Below are 18,973 nucleotides of genomic sequence, written 5' to 3'. Positions count from 1 at the left end.
CTTCCTCCACCCTTCTGCTCTACTCCGGCCCGCCAGGACTTGAGTGACACCCACCCACACTTGGAGGGCTCAACCCACCAAACCAGGTGCTCCTCTCATCCAGACACACCTAGAGTCATTTCAGTCCCGGCACCCCGGGACCCATTCAGGCCGACACATGAAATTACCCATGGCAGACGATTTCGGGGGCAAGGGCAGTATGCCCAAAACTGTAAGTTTTAAAGGCTAAGTAACACAGAAATCGTGAAACTCTGAGAAAACGGGAGCTGAAAAAACAGAGCATGATGGCCAAAATGGTATTTTCTCATGGGTTTCAGTAAACTCGAAAGAAAATTTAGTGTAAGAAACTGACTGCCTATTTTAATTGATTAGGTAAATGGTGTCCTTTATCTTAAGGAATGAGAAGTTATCAGCTAAAACCCCACCCAGACGTTCACGTTCACCTGCATGCCGAGGTCAGCGGCAGGGCGCGGCAGGACCGGGCATCTTCAAGGTTAGGCCCCCCGCGGCTGGTCGTCCACGTGGGCAGATTCTGAAGTCTGCGCTGCCACCAGGTGAGGTCGGTGGGCACCCGGGGGCTGACAGCCTCCTGCCTCCACCAGAGACCAGTTGACGCCCCAGAAAGGCGACTCAGGAAGAACGAGAAGGTGATTGGACCCTCTCTTCAGGCCTCGAAGGGTTGTGTGCGACCATCAGCCACTCTCGTCTGCACATCTTCCTGGCGGTTGACTCCTTCGGTGTGAAGCCACGTGGGTGGAAATATGTGAGTCCCGGTTTAACTCTAAGAGCAATTACAGGGATGCCTGGGTGGCTGAGTCAGTTGGGCGTCTGACTCTTGGATTTCCACTCAGGTCGTGATCTCCCGGTTCGTGAGATCAACCCCCAGGTCAGGCTCTACGCTGACAGTGCAGAGCCCGCTTGGGATTATCTCTCTCCCTCTCTCTGCCCCTCCCTGGCTCACACGGTCTTCTCTCTCTCTCTCTCTCTCTCTCTCTCTCTCTCTCAAAAAAAAAAAAAAAAAAAAAAAAGCTCTTTTTTAAAAAAGAGTTATTACCGACAGAAGTGATTGTGCGTCCTAAATGTCAGACGCCGGAGAAACCCCATCCGCCAGGCCTTGGCCTTAGTACCTCCGGAGCACACCACGCAGCACAACCAGAGGCCTGCAGATGCCTCTGTGTGGCCGCAAATAAATGTCTTCCTTGGATTTTTGCTTCTTAAGGATGGAAATCCCAGTGGGTGCGACCAGACCCCCATAGGGGGCGGCCGTGGCCAGACGTGCAGGGGGCTGCCTGCTCCACACCCTCCACTGTGTCGTACGCACCTTTTCACTGGGCGCCCCCTCCCCCCCCCATACTGAAATCCCCCCTCCCCTGGCGATACTGAAAGATGCCCCCCAACCCCCCCCCCCCGTTATTCTGAAATACATGGTGCTTCTCCAAGTCACCTGCATCCACGCCCTCTGTCAAAGACCGAAGACACCCTCTGGCACGTGGGTTGTATTTGTACCTTCTGCTCTGATTCACGTGACGTTGAGATGCTTTCCCAGCTCCTGAGGAGAGGGGCAAGTCTGTCTCAACCGTGTGCTGGCTAATCAGTGGCGCTCTGAAATAGCACTCTGGTCAGCTCCTTTCGCTAGGCTGGACTTTATTTTGGTTTGGAAAACAAATTATTTGACTGCTACATTTATTCCTACGGGTTTTGTTTAAATTTATTGGGGTACTATGAAAACAAATTTGCTGCTCTAAGAACATTTTTGGTCAAAAAGTTTTTGAATGATAAAGGGACCTGCCTCTCTTATAAATAGACCAAGTATAAAAAGTGTTCAGACTAAGAATATACTATTGTTGGTGGGAAATCACTTCTTAAGTTCTTGGGGAGCACAAAATGGGCTTGGCTGAGAGTTCTAGTGTCGTAGACTCTGGGTCTGGGGTTCTCTCTCGTCCAGCAAGAGAGCGGGATGCAGGATTAAAAACGCCAGAGAGGCTAATGTCCGGGAGGAGACAAGAGCCCGTAGTACGGGTCCTTGCTCCATTTTGTTAGGATCAGAGGCTTACGAGCTGCTGGCCAGGCACAGAGACACAATGAAACTGTCAACATTAACTCATGGGTGTGAGGGAAAGGGGGTTTTGGAGATATGCGGTGTCAGGAGTTTGGGTCAACACAAAACAAGATTCTGGTGCTGGGTGGAAGGTTGGCCTAGGGGACAAGACAGACAGAGCATGCTACCTCAGGGTCAGCAAGGCACCTTTCTTTTGCTAATTAGCTCCCCTCTGGGCAACTTCACCCTGCAGCTGTCTATAGCCCTATTTACCTGTTTACCTCTTGTGGTCCTTCCTTCCTGTGAAGGCAGCTTTGTGCTATTGTCCTATACTTTTGTCCTAGCTGGGAGCCTTTGCCCCATTTACCTAATCTTGTTTACCCGAACTTGGGGAACTTGGGTGTGTTCGTTCTGTGGCTTTCTAATTCTTTATGCCTTGTGAACCCATCAGTGCCGGCTCGGGGAATTCCTAAGCTCATTCCCCACCTGCTAGGAGGTGCTTCTGGTGATTGTACTGTTTCCCATTCTGTTTTTTGCGGGACCCCAGGGCGCAGGAAGGCGGTCCTGGGATCCCAGAGCTGTGGAAGGATGGGGGCAGTGGTCCTAGGACCCCAAGGCTGTTGAGGGTTTGGGGTGGTCCCAGGACCCCAGGGTTCTGGTGGGGGGGATCTTAGGATTCCAGGGCTCTGGAGAGATGGTGAGGAGACAGAGTCTCCTGGATCCACAAATGGTACCGTGGCTGTGCAGGTGTTACCCCGGGAGGTCACTGACTCACTTCCTCCTGCCCCTCAGCTGTCTCCCACATCACACCCCAGAGCAGTGGAGGGGTCACCGTAGGTGCCTCGGCCCACCTCCTGAGAAGGTGGTGGGATGGGCTGAAGTACTTGCTGAGGGAAACACGGCCAGTCTCAGATCCACCTGCCTCCCTCAGTGCCACCAGCTAGCGCCTACAAGGACTCTGGTTATGGGGACCCACTTACACTCACGGCTCCCAGAGGGCACATGATGCTACACCAGGGTGGGCCAGAATCGCAGGGCGCAAGCTTTGTTTGGTACAGAAAGTCCCTCCTGGTCGTTACTTTCTGGGGCGGCTTTCAACACCCACATCATGGCATGTTTGTGTGTCTTTGAAAGGAGTTTCTGCGTTTTCTTCATAGAGTTCTTACATGTTCCCTGTCTGGTTTATTTCATGTATTTTTGCTCAGGAAGGTACGGGGGTGGGGGAGACGTGGCCCACTGCAAACTGGTTATTTTGGAATTGAGAAAACGCTTGTTTGTGCTGAATCCGTTCTGAAGGTTCCAGGGTGGAATTTCTTGGATGTCCACACAAATGATGCAGTCACACGCGCACGTGCACACACACACACACACACACGCACGCACACAAGAGCCTGTTTCCAGCATTTAATTACTTACTTTGCTATTTTGTAGTTTGCTCTCCCTACTGGGACCTCTGGACAAGCATGCTGTGGTTTGAGACTTTGATGAGAATATTCTTTTTGTTCGTTTATTTTTGAAAGAGAGAGAGAGAGAGCAAGGGAGGGGCAAAGAGAATCTGAAGCAGGGTCCTCACCACCAGCTTGGAGCCTGTTGCAGGGCTTGAACTCATGAACCCTGAAATCATGACTTTAGCCCAAATCAAGGGACACAGGCTTAACCAACTGAGCCACCCAGACACCCCATGGGGATATTCTTAATGTCTCCTTTTAAGCATAATGGTTGGGGGGTTTTGATAAATCCCTTGTACTAAGTCAAGGAATTGCCTTCTGTTACAGCTTACTAAACATTTTAATCAGGAATACGTGTTAATTTTTTTTGTTAATTTTTTTTAACGTTTATTTATTTTTGAGACAGAGAGAGACAGAGCATGAACGGGGGAGGGGCAGAGAGAGAGGGAGACACAGAATCTGAAACAGGCTCCAGGCTCTGAGCTGTCAGCACAGAACCCCACGCGGGGCTCGAAGTCACGGACCGCGAGATCATGACCTGAGCCAAAGTCGGACGCTTAACCGACCAAGCCACCGAGGCGCCCCTAATTATTTTAAGTTTATTTATTTTTGAGAGAGAGACAGAGTGGAAGCAGGGGAGGGGCAGAGAGGGAGACACAGAATCCGAAGCAGGCTCCAGGCTCTGAGCTGTCAGCACAGAGCCCGACGCGGGGCTCGAACCCGCGAACCGTGAGATCATGACCTGAGTCGAAGTCGGAGGCTTAACCGACTGAGCCACACAGGCGCCCCAGGAGTATGTGTTAATTATAAATGTTATTTTTTAGTTAAAAGTTTTAAATTAAAATTTTTGTTTCGTTTTTGAAGTTCAAACACCTGTAGACTCATTAGCCATTACAGTCAGGACACAGAATGGCTCATCACCCCAAAAAACTCCTTCCTAGTGCCTCCCCTCTATTGCTAACACCCTCCTCACCTAGAACGCCTGGCAACCACTGACCTTCAGTATCACACTTGCCTTCTCAAGAATTCTGTCAGCACACGACCTCAGACCCCAAGCTGCTGCCTAGCTCAGTATTTCCCTTTTTCTACTATGTGGATATCACCCAAAGAAAAGCTTCTGTGTTTTCAGGGTTTTTTTTTTTTTAATGTTTATTTATTTTGAGAGAGAGAGAGAGAGAGAGCACGGGCATGCGAGCAGGGGCGGGGCAGAGAGAGAGAGAGAGAGGGAGAGAGAATCCCAAGTAGGCTCCACACTGTCAGCACAGAACCTGATGTGGGGACTTGAACTCACCAACCGTGAGATCACGACCTGAGCCGCAATCAAGAGTCAGACGCCAAACCGGCTGAGCTGCCCAGGCGTTCGTGTTTTCAGTGTTTTGATGGCTGTGAAGAAAGCAGCTGTGAGCATTCATGTACAGGTGTGTATGTGGATGTGAGACTTTGGTTTTTCTAGAAGCGGAATTGCTGGGTCATATTCTGACTGCCCATTTAACTGTATGAGAAGCTGCCCGAATGCTCGCCAGAGTGGCTGCCCTGCTTTGTATTTCTAACAGCAGGGTCTGAGAGCCCCGGGTGCTCCACAGCCGCGAGTTGTCAGTGTCCTCCCTGATTTGAGCCGCTTCACAGGTGTGCATAGGGCCTCAAGGGGGTTCGAGTCTGCCTTTCCCTGGTGGCTGCTAATGTCGAACGTGTCTTGTGCTTGTCTGCCGTTACAGCACTTTTGGTGCATCTTTCTCCCACTTTGAGGGTTTTTTTCTCGTTGTGGAGTTTTGAGAGTTCTTTATATACTCGGGATTTAAGTCCTAAACTGGATTTGAGGTTTGCAAATACTGCTCTCAGTCTTTAGCTTGGGTTTTCATTCTCTTGACACTATCACTGGAAAAGCAAATGTTTTTAATTTTGGTGAAGCCCAATTTATCAGTTTTTTCTTTTATGGATTATTTGCTGAATTACACTTTTGGTGTCGTGTCTAAAACTCTGCTAGATGCCAGGTCATGAATATATTTTTCTGCTTTCTTGCAAACATTTTATAGTTTTTTGTTTTTTTTAATTTTTTTTTTCAACGTTTATTTATTTTTGGGACAGAGAGAGACAGAGCATGAACGGGGGAGGGGCAGAGAGAGAGGGAGACACAGAATCGGAAACAGGCTCCAGGCCCTGAGCCATCAGCCCAGAGCCTGACGCGGGGCTCGAACTCACGGACCGCGAGATCGTGACCTGGCTGAAGTCGGACGCTTAACCGACTGCACCACCCAGGCGCCCCAAACATTTTATAGTTTTATGCCTATTTATATGTGATCCATCTCGAGTTGGCTGTAAGGTATAAGCTTTAGGTCAAGGTTCAATTTTTTGCATATGGATGACTAATTTTTCCATTACCATTTGTTGAAGACTGTCCTTTCTCCACTGGGTGGCTTTTGCACTGCTGTCAAAGATCAGTTGGCCGTATGTATTTGGGTCTGTTCCTGAACTCTGTTCTGGTCATTCACCTCTGTGTCTTGTCCCCTTGTCAAACCACACTGCCTTGATTGTTGTTGCTTCAGGGAAAGCATTAAAATCGGGTAGTGTGATTCATCCACCTTTGTTCTCCTTTGCAAAAATTTCTTAAGCTATCTTAGTTCCTTTGCCCTTTCATATAAATTTTAGGGTCATCTTATCTGCATCTACAAAAATATCCTGCTGTGATTTTGGAATGGTGTTAATTGTATGGATCATTTTGGGGGAGATTGATACACTATGTTGAGTCTTCCCATTCACGAGTATATTACATCTCTCTATGTATGTAGATCTTTTTAAATTTTTTATCAGCATGTTGTAGTTTTTAGCACGTGTATCCTCTACACAGTTGGTTAGATTTATGCCTAAGTCTGTCAGTCTGCTTTTTTTAATTTTTTTTTTTACATTTATTCGTTTTTGAGAGACAGAGTGATAGAGCAGAAGTATGGGGGGGGCGGGGCAGAGAGAGAGGGAGACACAGAATCCGAAGCAGGCTCCAGGCTCTGAGCTGTCAGCACAGAGCCCGACATGAGGCTTGAACCCAGAAACCATGAGATCATGACCTGAGCCAAAGTTGGACACTCAACCGACTGAGCCACCCAGGTGCCCCAGAACATACTTGTTTTGGAGCCCAGAATATTATCCATCTTGGTAAATGTTCTTCACATATACACTTAAAATGTATATTTTGCTGGTATTGTGTAAAGTGTTGTACAAATGTCCATTAGGTCAGTTGGCTGATGGTATCATTCAACTATATTCTTGGTGATTTTCTGGTACTTGTTCTATTTATTAAGATAAGGGTATTGAAATCGCCAGCTACAATCTACAACTCAAATTTACAGTTGGGTTTTGTTAAAAAAAACAAACAAACCTGGTTTTGCTTCATGTATTTTAAAGTTTTATTATTAGATGCAAAACTGTTTAGGGTTATTATGTCTTTTTGATGAATGTACCAGTTCATCATTATGACACGATCCTCTTTCTTTAAAGAGTTTTTTTTTTTTCTTAATATTTATTTAGTCTGGGACAGCGCAAGCAGGGAAGGGGCAGAGAGAGGGGGACAGAGGATCCGAAGCGGGCTCTGTGCTGACAAGCTGACAGCAGCGAGCTTGAGGAGGGGCTCGACTCACAAACCGTGAGATCATGACCTGAGCTGAAGTCGGACGCTTAACCGACTCAGCCACCCAGGTGCCCCCCAGAAAGTTTTCTTGTGAATATTAACAAATACATTCTGCGGTTATTTGGAGAGGCAAAAGAGCTAGAACAGCCAATACAGTATTGAAGAAGAACAAAGATGGAGAACGTACACTACTCAACTTCAAGACTCACTATGAAGTTACAGTAATCACAGTGAGGTGTTGGCGAGAGAATAGACAAATACATCAGTGGAGCGGGACAGCCAGCCCAGAACTAGACCCACACAAATACAGTCGACTGATCCTGACAAAGGAAAAAGACAACACAACGGAGAAAATACAGTCTGTAACAAATGGCGCCAGAACAGCTGGACGTCCACATGCAAAAAAACGCATCTAGACACAGACCTTACGCCCTTCACAGAAATTAACCTAAAATGGATCACAGGCATCAGTGTAAAAATGCAAACTACAAACTTCATAAAAGATAACATAGGAGACCTTGGGTTTGGCAGTGACCCCTTAGATACAACACCAAAATCATGAAAGAAAAAATTGGTAAGTTGGACTTCATTAAAATTGAAAACTTGTGCTCTGTGAAAGAAACTGTAAAGGGCGTTGAAAACAAGCCTCAAGCTGGGATAAAATATTTGCCAAATACACATCTGACAATTTCGTTATCCAAAATTTACATACACTTAAAAGTCCAAGATAAGACGGGCTCCTGGGGGCTCAGTCGGCTAAGCATCCAACTCTTGATTCCGGCTCAGGTCACGATCTCAAGCCTAGTGTCAGGCTCCGCCCTGGAGCAGGCGTGGAGCCTGCTTGGGATTCTCTCCCCCTCTCTCTTTCTCTCTGCCCCTCCCCCACTTGCACACACACTCTCTTGCTCGCTCTCTCAAGAGTCAACCATGTGAAAACAAACAACTCGATGAAAACACAGGCCAAAGACCTGAACAGACGCCTCATCAAAGAAGATACGCAGATAACAAACAGCATATAAAAAGATGCTCGCAATCTATGTAATTAGAGAATTGCAAATTAAAATAATAAGGAAACACCTATCAGAATGGCCAAAACCTGGAGCGCTGACAACTTCAAGAGCTGGCATGGGTGTGGAGCCCAGAAACGCTCCCCACCGGTGTGGGAATGCAAACTGTTGCGGCCACTTTGGAAGACAGTTGGCTGTTGGTTTACAGAACCATAAACATACTCTTCCCGTATGAAGCAGCAGCTCCGGTCCTCGGTATTTACCCAAATGAGTTGAAAACTTACATCCAGGGGCACCTGGCTGGCTCATTTGGAGGAGTGTGTGACTGTGGATCTCGGGGTTGTGAGCTCAAACCCCACATGAGGTGTAGAGATTACTTAAATAAATAGTATTCTAAAAAAAGAAAAAGAAGAAAACTTACATCCACACAAAGTTTTCACAAATGTTTATAACAGCTTTATTCATGATTACCAAAGCCTGAAAATAACCAAGATGTCCAATAAGCAAATGGGGAATAACCTGTGGTCCGTCCAGACAGTGGAATATTATTTAGCACTAAAATGAGCTACAGGCACCTGGTGATTCAGTCAGTTAAGCGTCTGACTCTTGATTTTGGCTCAGGGCATCATCTCACAGCTCGTGTTGGGCTCCGAGCTGAAAGTGCAGAGCCTGCTTGGGATTCTCTCTGTCTCCGTCTCTGTCTCTCTCTCAAAATAAATCAACTAAAAAAATAAAAATAGAAAAGACAACTTTTTAAGTGGACGTCTCGAAGGAAGCTATGCAGTGGCCAACAAGCTCGTGAAAAGGTGCTCACCACTAGTCATCAGGGAAACGTAAATTAGAGCCGAGATGAGACGCCACTAAAAACCCCTGAGAGTGACTGGAACTTCAGTGACCGTTTCAGACTAAATGTCTGTCTCCCCCAAAGTCCCCACGTGGAGATCCTCACCCCCAAAGGTGATAACATTAGGAGGTGGGGCTTGGGGTGATCAGGTCATGACTGAGATTATGAAAGAGACCCCAGAGGCCTCCCCTACCTCTTCCGCCACGGAGGACATAGTGAGAAGATGCCCCCTGTGAACCAGGAAGAGGCTCCCGCCAGACCCTCAATCTGCCGGCCCCCTGATCTCAGACTTGCAGCCTCCGGCACTGTGAGAAAGAGACGTTTGTTCTTTAAGCCCCAGGCCGTGGGATTTTGATTCAGGCAGGCTGAACGGATGGAGACCGAGATTAACGGCCCGCCCTGACGAGAATACGTGGCTTCTTCTCCAACTATTACTGGCACAACCACTTCGGAAAACCGTTTCACAATTTCTTCCGGTTAGGAATACAGCTACTCGTGGCCCAGCAGTGCCACCCATAGGTCGTTACCTAAGAGAAATGTTCATAGAAAGGCTGCGTCGTGGCTTATTTTCATGACTGAACCGGACAACGACTCAAGGTTCATCAATGAGAGGACAGTTAATGGTGGCGGACTGGTGCCACGCGTCACTGTGTAGCCGCACAAGGGCACACACACCACCCGGGTGTTATGGCCTTGGAGCCTGGTGCATTGCCAGTGACAGCTGTGGTAACTGGGTGCTACAGCATGCCAGGGAGTGAGGTCCCCTCTCACCAGGGGCAGCAAATAATCATTTCCAACCCCATCCAGGGGACCCGCTTCCTCGATCCACTCTTGGTGTGGACTGTCTTCATTGGTATTCCCCCTAGAAGCCACCCCAAAGACAAGTGTCTCGGTCCTTCACCTAGAGGTACAGGGACCAGCAGGTGGGAAGCGAGGAGGCGGGTCAGGGAGGGAAGGCAGAGAGTGAGAAAGAGAAGTGCACCTGTGACTTCCAGGGGCTGGCCCACCACCCCCGGGAAGACCCTGGGGTCCCCACCGAACAGACACAATTTCACAGGACCGTAGAGCCAGGCAAGGCCACACTGGTGGACAAAGGCAGGAACAGGAGCACTTTGTAATCACGCTGAACACAGACAACATGCGAACGTTGTCTGAGCCACAGAAACGACCCAGCACCCCTGTCCTGGCCAGCGGGAGTGACATCTGTACTTCCCCCATCTCAGAACTTGCCTGGCTCCAGGCCTCTCCCTCCCAGATGAGATGTATCCGGGTCCCTGGCGCATCTTCCCCGAGCCCTCCCCGCACACCAGCCAGTGCCACAGCCCAGAAGTCCTTTCTCACCGAGACGTCCCCATCGTGTGTGACGAGCGACCACCCAACCTGTTCCGCTACAGGGTGTTTCTAGTGGGTTTGGGCGAGAAGGTAACAGACGCAAAAGACGTGGTCTCTTGAGCTTCATGACGTTCATTCCCGTGGGGGAGCTCGGGGTGCGTGATGGCGCCCATCTTGGAATTGTTCCCCTTCTTTGTTCCAGGGTGGAAGGGGCCGGGGTGGCTCACCCCTCTCGCCAGACCCGGGGTGCCTGCTCCCTGGGGCCTCTGGCTGTGTCACGAGGGGAGCCGCCTTGTGGGAAAGAGCAGCAGACACCGGCAGCTGGGCGGTGACCGGCAGCCAACAATCCGGGTCCCGGGACGCAGACGGCCATCCTGGCGTCTTAGATAAGGGGACTTATGGGTGCTCCACTGTCCTGGTCCGTCTCTTCGCTTCCTTTCCCCCCGCCATTCCTGTCCCCTGTTAGATTAACCACATTTCTCCACTCCTTTGTTCCTCTACTACGTTGTGAGCTCCGCATGTGTATTCTCTCACTGGTCACTAATGACAAACTAAACACACAACAGTCCATTTCAGTGTCTTCTCTGGCCTAAAATAATTTACAAGTTTAATTTCCAAGCATATGGTGTTTCTAATTATCTTTGTTGTTGATCTGCGGATTAGTTGCCCTGAGGCTAGACCACATGTTCTGTCTTGTGACAACCCCATGAATTTTGTTGGGACAAGCTTATGGCCTAATCAGCAGTAATTTTTGTAAATATTCATGTGAACTTTAAAAGAATATACACGGGTGCCTGGGGGGCTCAGTTGGTTAAGCATCCGACTTTGGCTCAGATCATGATCTCACAGTTCATGAGTTCGAGCCCTGCATTGGGCTCTACGCTGTCAATGCAGAGCCCGCCTCGGATCCTCTGTCCCGCCCCCCCCCCAATAAACATTTTTTTAAAAAACAGAATATGCATTTTTCAGTTGAGTACAGATTTAGCTAATTGCATTAAATCCTCTGTATCTTTTTCTGATTTTCAGCCGCTTCTTTACTGAAGAGATGTGTTAAGTGCTTTATTCTCAAATCAGATCTCGAGCCACAGGTTCTCTCCCTCAGAACTTTGAATTTTATTGAGTTCGTGTTCTCGCTATGTTCTTTCTTGAGGTTTTTCCTGCTAGGTTAGGGTCTTGGTCCATGTTTGCAGTCAGTATTCGCTTGTTTGCTTGTTTCTCTGTGACGTGCCTGATTGCCTTGCTGGTTCTTCCCACTTTCTTCTGCTTGTACAGCCCTACCCAGAATCGGTTTTCAGCTTAGATACAGCATGCTGAGGTTTTACACTCTCCCCACCATTTCTGAGAATGACTTGCTTTTTCTTCTGCGTTGGAGCGCCATGGGGCTTTTGATGACCCTGCAGGCCTCTTGGCCTGAGACTTTGGCAGGGGCTGGGCAGCCAGCCTTATCCGTGCTCAGCTGAGGTGGTGTCAGGCAGCCTGGCCAGGTTTACCCCAACCAAGCAGGACTGGGGCAGCAAGGCAGGCACTTGGCGACATCCCCAGGAGGAAACCGTTCCGGACCTCTCCTTCCCGTTAGGAACCTACCTCCATGCAGCGGCTCCCACCTTGCCTGTGAGGAGGCAGGGAGAACATTCGGGAAGCCCAGGACTGTCCATCCCCCATGTGGCTTTGCCGCTCTGCAGCGAAGCTGCCAAGGTTAGGGGGTGAACCTGCACTTCCTTCTAGGTCTTTCATCAGCTGCTGGTTTTAATGGTGTTTGAATTGAATTCTGCCTTTTCCAGATGAATTTTTGAAGTAAACTTTTTGGAACAGTTTTAGATTTTAAAAAAATGCTGTGACTGGGGTGCCTGGGTGGCTCAGTCAGTTAAGCGTCTGACTTCAGCTCAGGTCATGATCTCACAGTCCATGATTTTGAGCCCCACATCGGGCTCTGTGCTGACAGCTCAGAGCCTGGAGCCTGTTTCAGATTCTGTGTTTCCCTCTCTCTCTGCCCCTCCCCTGCTCATGCTCTGTCTCTCTCGGTCTCAAAAAAAAAAAAAAAAAAAAACATTTAAAAAATGCTGTGAAGATAATGCAGAGTGTTCCCATATCCCCGCACCTCATTTTCCCTCCTATTAACATCCTCCATAAGTACGGTACATTTGCCACAGAGAATGAACCAACTTTGACACATTTTTATTAAGTAAAGCCCATTCTTTATTCAGATGTCCTTAGGTTTTGCTTGGTGTCCTTTTTCTGTTCCAAGACCTCAGTGAGGATATTGCATTTTTTAGTTTCGTGTCTCCATGGGCTCCTCTTGGCTGTGGTATTTTCGCCCACATTCCTTGTGTTATCTGGCCTTGACACTTTTAAGGAGTGCTGGTGGTCAGTTATTTTGTAGAACATCCCTCAGCTGGGGTTAGTCTGAGATTTTTCTCACGGTTCGATTAGGGTAACAGGTTGGGAGAGGAAGACCACAGAGCTGAAGTGCCCTTCTCGTCCCATCCTATCAAGGGCACACACTGTCAACAGGACCTATCACTGTGATGTTGACCTTGACCTCCTGGAGGTGGTGGCTTTATCAGGTTTCTCCCTATAAGCTAGTCTTTTCACCCCTTTTCCACACTGTGTTCTTCGGAAGGAAGTCACTGTGCAGGACTTACAGTGAGGGGGTTACTCCATCTCCTTGAAGGCGTGTCTCCGTAAACTATTTAGAATCCTGCATGGCGGATTTCTCTCTTCTCCCCACTTGGTTCATTCATTCGTTCGTATCAGTGTGGACTAATGGGTACTTATTCCATACTTGAGTTGTAACCCAACACTGCCTGTGTTGTTCAGTGTCACACCTTTGGTCACCGAGAGCTCGGCCAGTTGGTGCTGTGTCTGTGCCTTTGACATGGCCCACCCTTGTGTTTATTTAGCATTTCCTGCCTCCAGGCCCATCGTGCATATTTATTGCCCCAGCCATAGGTGAATGTCTCCTGGTGGGTGAATTTTGATTGTCCATTTATTTCTGCTCCGTGTAGGAAGAATTAACAGGAGAGAGAACCCGTGCCCAGTGTCAATCATCCGTCTTAGCTGGGAAATTCCAGCCAGGCCCATTCCTGGGTGGGTGAGAGAGGGGGCTAGGTGTGATGGGGTGTCCCCCTCTGCTTGAGCCCCAAGGTCAGGGCCTAGTGGAAACGTGTGACCAGAGGCTGAGTTCTGACTGATGGACCCTGGAGTCTAGGCCTCCTTGGAGAGAATTCAGATTTTTGGCCAAGTGGACACAGAGCACAAGGCCCTCCTCTCTTCGCCACTGCACCAAAGGTTTGTTTTTTTTGTTTGTTTGTTTTTTACTTTTTAAAATGATTATTTATTTTTGAAGGAGAGAGAGACAGAGCATGAACAGGGGAGGAGCAGAGAGACAGGGAGACACCCACCGTCCAGGCCTTTCCCTAGCCAGGCCACACCACTCACCTCCCTCCCCACAAAGTCCTTTTCTGTCTCTATGCAGGATAAATCCCATGGACTCACTCAAGGGTGCAAGAAATAAGGGTTTTGTTTTGCAAAAATCAACTAACCCTCAACTCGCACGCCTTGTCCTCGGGCTGAGAGAAATCACCTTGGGCACCACTGGCACCTGGGGGCTGGGGCTCAGCCCTGGGCAGGGCCCCGAAGCGGGGACGCGGGACCAGCGGGAGGACGCTGCCTGCCTCACCTTCCAGTGTGAACCGCGCAGGGCCCTGTGTGCCCGCTAACGACCTGCTGCGCCTCGGGCTGCAGCGTGGACCCGGCGGCCAGCCTCGGTCACTGCCACCTGCACCCCTTGCCCCAGGCCCTGCCCTCAGACCCGCACGGACCTCTGCTTGGCCAGCTAGGGCCTCCCCGGCCTCCTCGCCCCGCCACAGGCGGCGGCCTTGGCCCCTGGTCTGGGGGCAGCAGGAAGGACGACCCCACCCGGGCTGGCTTCGGCCCCTGGGCGAAGGGCAGAGACTGTGCTGTCGCGTCCGAGGATGAGCCACACGTGGCAGCCCGGACGTGTCCCCTCTCCGGTGCCGGCCTCCCGGCGGCTGCTCCCGCCCGGGACCCGCGGCCACCTCCCAACCGTGCGCCCCTTGCGGCCTGCGGAGGACTCGGGGAACACTGGGGGAAGGGTCGCACGGGCCTCGGGAGAACAGCGGGGGGACCCGGCGCCGGGCCGTCCCCCGATCGCCGGGAGCCGCACCCTGGCGCCTCCCCGGCTCTGATTGGCCAGCCTCCCGCCACGTGACACTCTAGGAGCCAATAGTGGCGGACTACCTAGCACACGTTTATTGGCTCAGGCCGGTCAGGTGGGCGGGAACGGAGACCGGAGGGGACTGCGGGCGGCGGAGGCTACGCTGCGCCGGCCGGGCTGTGGCTCCCAGATGCGTCGTCTTGGCGCGGCCTCCAGTGGCCCTCGGCCGGGGTCCTGGGCGGCGCCAGCTCGCCCCCAGCCCCTAGTGCAATCCCGCCCCTAGCCCAGCGCCGATCCCCCACCGGCCCCTGGGACCCCCGCTCCACCGCGACAGGACCCCGCCCTTCAGGCCTGAGGGAACCTGCTGAGACAGGTGGAGACGGTTCCACATTGTGTGGACAGGTGGCCGGGACCGGGCTCCCTGGGCCGCGCTGGCTGTGACTGGACAGCAGGGCTTGTCTGGCTGCGGATTAGCGCGGCTGGACCAAAGCGTCCTTACTGCCAGACCTCTACGCTTTTGTCCTGTCCGCCGTGTACTTAAGTGGGTGTCAATAGCTCCTATAGTGCAGGACTCGAGAGGACAGGAGACAGGAAACCCAACCCGCCTGGGGCTGGCTGCCGGTAGGGACCAAGGGCAGGAGGTCACCAGGCTGGGACCTGGCAGGACCTGCCTCCCTGCAGAGTGGGGGGGGGCGGCTCTGCAGGGCGCCAGGTATCACCGTGTGCAGCGCTTCGTCCAAAGACTTAACGTGCAGAAAGGGGAGACTCTGCTGAAGTCAGTGTGGACCTAAAACAAGCATCCTGAGCAAGGCCGTGGTCAGCCGAGTCACGGTCACGGCCGGAAGGGCCGGGGGCAGCTCCTGCCTCAGGGTCCCGGGCATGGCTGTTCCTCTGTCTGGAGTGCTCTCCCATGGAAGTCCCCCAGGGCTCCCTCTTCCTCTCCTTGGGGTCTCTCTGCACCTCCTCAGAGGTGAAATATTGATCCTCACCATCCCGTCTGCCCCCTTATCCCAGTTTCCCCCGCAGAAGAAACCACTTGATTTACTTTTTTATCATCCCTCTCCTGCCACTGGAAAAATGAGTTCCAGGAGGAGGGACCTCAGTTATCCCTGGTGCGTAACGCCCGGCTCGGCACATCGCAGGACTCCGTAAAAATCAAGCGGACAAACACCTTTACCTGGAGTCCTCAGACACTCTCACCTGAGGGGTCTGACCCACCAGTCACTGCAGAAGGGCTGGCCAGCGTTCAGAGGGAAGGCGTGCCAGGTCACCTGGCAAATCCACGTTGCTGCTCAGGACTGAACCTAGCCCATGCCAGGCCGGAGAGGTGGGGAGGGGAAGGGAGGCTGAATGGTTGATGCCGTTTTCGGTGACCCTCCTTTTTTTTTTTTTTTTTTTTTTTTAATGTCTATTTATGTATTGAGAGAGAGAGAGAGAGAGCAGGGGAGGGGCAGAGAGAGAGAATCGCAAGCAGGCTCCGCACTGTCAGCACAGAGCCCGACCCCGGGTTCAAACTCCTGAACCGCGAGATCGAACCTGAGCCGAAATCAAGAGTTGGACACCTAACCGACTGAGCCCCCCAGGTGCCCCTGGGTGCCCTTCTAAGACTGGCCACGCGGGGGGTGGCATGCAGAGCCCAAAGACACAGTGGGCTGCAAAACCTTCTGTCAGTGTTTTGGGTCCAAGGAGGGAGGGTGGACAGTGGCTCCCTCAGGAGCCTCAGGAGGCAGAAGGCACCCTGGGTGGTACTTGGGGCTGAAGGCCAGACGTTCCCCAGAGGCAGGTCCTCCCAGACCCCCCCTACCCCACCCAGCCTCTGAAGCCGAGGCAGAGGAGCGGCGGCTCTAGAGCGAGCAGCCTTGGGGGCACAGCCCAGTGGGGAGGGTGCAGGGGGCAAGAGTGGGGGAGGAGCCAAGACCGGGCCAAAAGCACTCCCGGCCAGCAGTATAAGGAAAATCACGAGGCCCTCAGAGTGGAGGTCAAACAGTCCTCTCCGAGGATACAAGTAATCATGGCACCTTGGGTGGGCTTTGGGTGTAGGAAGGACCTGGTGGGGGCCCACGACCAGGCCGGAGAGCTGGCAGTTCCACAAGCACCAGCCCAGATGGGCAGGCTCCCCTAGGGGGTGAGGGTGGGACCCAGAGCTCCAGCAGGGCACAGAGGCCTCCCTGAGGACACGGGGAGGAGAGATGGTCACCAAAGGACAGACTAGAGGCAGGACCCGCAGGGCTGTGCGGGAGTTCAAGGTGGTGAGGGGCTGGCCTAAAGCATGGCTGGCACGGTGGGGACCTGAGCCCCCAACGGCCTGGCATAGCTGTGGGGAAGACAAGGCCTGTCAAGAGGTCTGGGCAAGCGGGAGGCTCATGGAAGGAGGGGGGAGGGAGAGGGAGGCAGGGAGCCCCCAAGGGGAGGGGGCAGGGAGCCCCAGAGGCGCTGGTCTGCCTTTCAGATGATTACTCTGGGGCTGCCTTAGGGACAACGGGTGAATCTGGGTCAGGGCGGTGGGGAGATCCTGCAGTCGTCCCAGCAAGAGGGGAAGGGACTTCCTGTGTGGCAGCACGCCGGAGCAAGCGAGGCTCATCCGACAGGGTCCGGGCCCTCCTCCCAGTCTGCCCACGTCGGCCTCAGGACTCCGGAGAGAAGGGCCACGCGGTGTGAACTCACTATGGTGTTTATTGGCTGTGATTCCATCCAGAGAGAACACACGCGGCGGCCCCCCGCATGCAGGAGGAGGCAGGCGCAAGGACAGAAGGACGGACGACATCCACGGTCTACGCTAAGCCTGGCGGCTCCGGGCGCCCCATGCGCTGGGAACGGGATGCGGGGTTTCTACGAGACAAGGCCCTGTCTGCTCGGAGCGGGCTTGTTGACGTGTGAAAACAGGCATTTAAAAAAGACACGGGACCGGGAGGAGGCGGAGGGCGCGGGGCGTCCGAAGGTAGTATTGCAGTCTATTGTTATGGCTTCTCTAAAGAGCTACGTGGGGCCGCGCCCCGGGCCCACAACACGTGGACGCGATGAATGTGTGGCACGGACAGAAAGGGGCCCCCGGACACCGAGGCGACGGGCCTTCTGTCCCGATAGAACTCCCCAAACACGTAAGACCTCATTTACCTGAGATTCAACATATCGTGATGCAAAGGAAAACAAGGATGAAGAGACGGAGGGTCAGGGAGGCCCGCGGTGGCTCCCACAGACTCCACCTGCGCCGCGGTGGGGCCTCCTGGCGGGTCCCCACCTCTGGCTGGCGGAGGAGGGGCCTCAGGGACCGTCTCCAGGTGGGTGCCGCGCTCATCCGAGGGCCTGAGCCTCCTCCCCGCTCTGGTGGAAGGTGCAGGCGCACGAGGGTGAGGGCAGGGGAGCCGGCGGCGACCCCAGAGCGGCCTCCGCTAAGAAGACAGGAGGTGCCCACCAGGGAGGGGAGAGGGCTGGGCCAACGGCCGCCGAGGGGCGGGGAGTCGCAGGGCGCGGGAGGGGCTGCGCTGTTCCACGCTGTTCCACGCTGCGCCGGGCGGCGGGGGGGGGGGCCGTGTCGGAGCTCCCCCAGGCCTATTGCTTGGTTTCCCTTAGTCTGGAAGAGAACCGGGTCCTGGTATTTGTCCGAAGCAAAGCCTTCCGGAGGAGTGGGCCGAGAAGGGGGTGTGGAGGACAGGTTGGACAGATGGACAATGTGAGGGGTGCAGGTGGGGGTGGGCAACCTGCAGACTGCAGGGTTCAGGCCCTGCAGCCCAGGTGGCACTGCGGGGGTGGGGGAGGCTCCCCACCCCGGCCGCAGCTCCCCTCCCAGCCCGCACGCCCGCCTTCCCCCCACTATGGCTGTGCTCCTGAGTTTGGGACGGGACAAGCGCCCAACAACGCAGGGACGGCTGGTCGGGATGCTGGCCCTTCGGTGGCCCTGGCCTCGGGCGCTGCTGGGTGGGTGTGAAGGGCGGGAGCAGTAAGGGACGTCCCAGGCTCTGGGGGAGGAGGGTCCAACCCAGAGGAGCACGTGGGCCGGTCCACGGGGGCCCTGGGGAGGGGCGGGCACCCCTCCCCCCCGGGCGGTGGCAATGGCAGTGAGGGGAGTGGGCTGGTGGCAAGAGGTGAGCGCAGGCTTCCGAGGCGCGAGGGGGCATGGGGCGGGTAGGTCTAGGACTATGGCTTATATTGGCATGGGGGGACTGCACTCTGCTCCCGACATCCCTTCAGGGGCCTTCGAGGAGGGCGTGTACAGGGGGTGGGTAGGCAAGGGCGGCGGCGGGGGTGGGGGTCCGGCGCCGGGGCGTTACTTCTTGAACATGTCCTGCAGCGGCCCGGGCAGGTACTTGATGACGGTGTCCAGGATGCTCTCGTCCTCCTCCTCCGGCTCGTCCCCACAGCCGGGCGGGATGGCTTTCTTCGGCCGCGTCAGGCTGCCCTCCGAATTGGCCTCCATGGCGGCCTGGGCCTCAGCCTCACGCTCTTCCTTCTTCTTGATGCCGTACTGCGGGGGAGGGGCGGGGGTCAGACCGGCAAGCGGTCTCCAGGCC

General features: G+C 53.3%; 1 protein-coding gene across 3 annotated transcripts in view; it reads right to left on the bottom strand.

Moving 5' to 3' along the window:
- Positions 1-7,848: 7,848 nt before the first annotated feature.
- Positions 7,849-18,973, bottom strand: part of CPLX1 (complexin 1) — a 43,249-nt gene continuing 32,124 nt past the window's right edge. For 2 of the 3 annotated variants that reach the window (XM_045474895.1, XM_045474893.1), the window contains one exon: positions 17,121-18,927. In XM_045474895.1, the coding sequence (XP_045330851.1) occupies positions 18,730-18,927 (198 nt within the window). In that variant the 3' untranslated portion in view covers positions 17,121-18,729. Of the gene's footprint in view, positions 7,862-11,169; positions 11,175-17,120; positions 18,928-18,973 lie in introns of those variants that run through there. The other variant, XM_045474894.1, reaches the window with a different exon arrangement.

Source organism: Leopardus geoffroyi, chromosome B1 (assembly GCF_018350155.1).
Source record: "Leopardus geoffroyi isolate Oge1 chromosome B1, O.geoffroyi_Oge1_pat1.0, whole genome shotgun sequence".
NCBI lineage: Eukaryota > Metazoa > Chordata > Mammalia > Carnivora > Felidae > Leopardus > Leopardus geoffroyi.
This window is presented reverse-complemented; position numbering and strand designations above follow the sequence as displayed.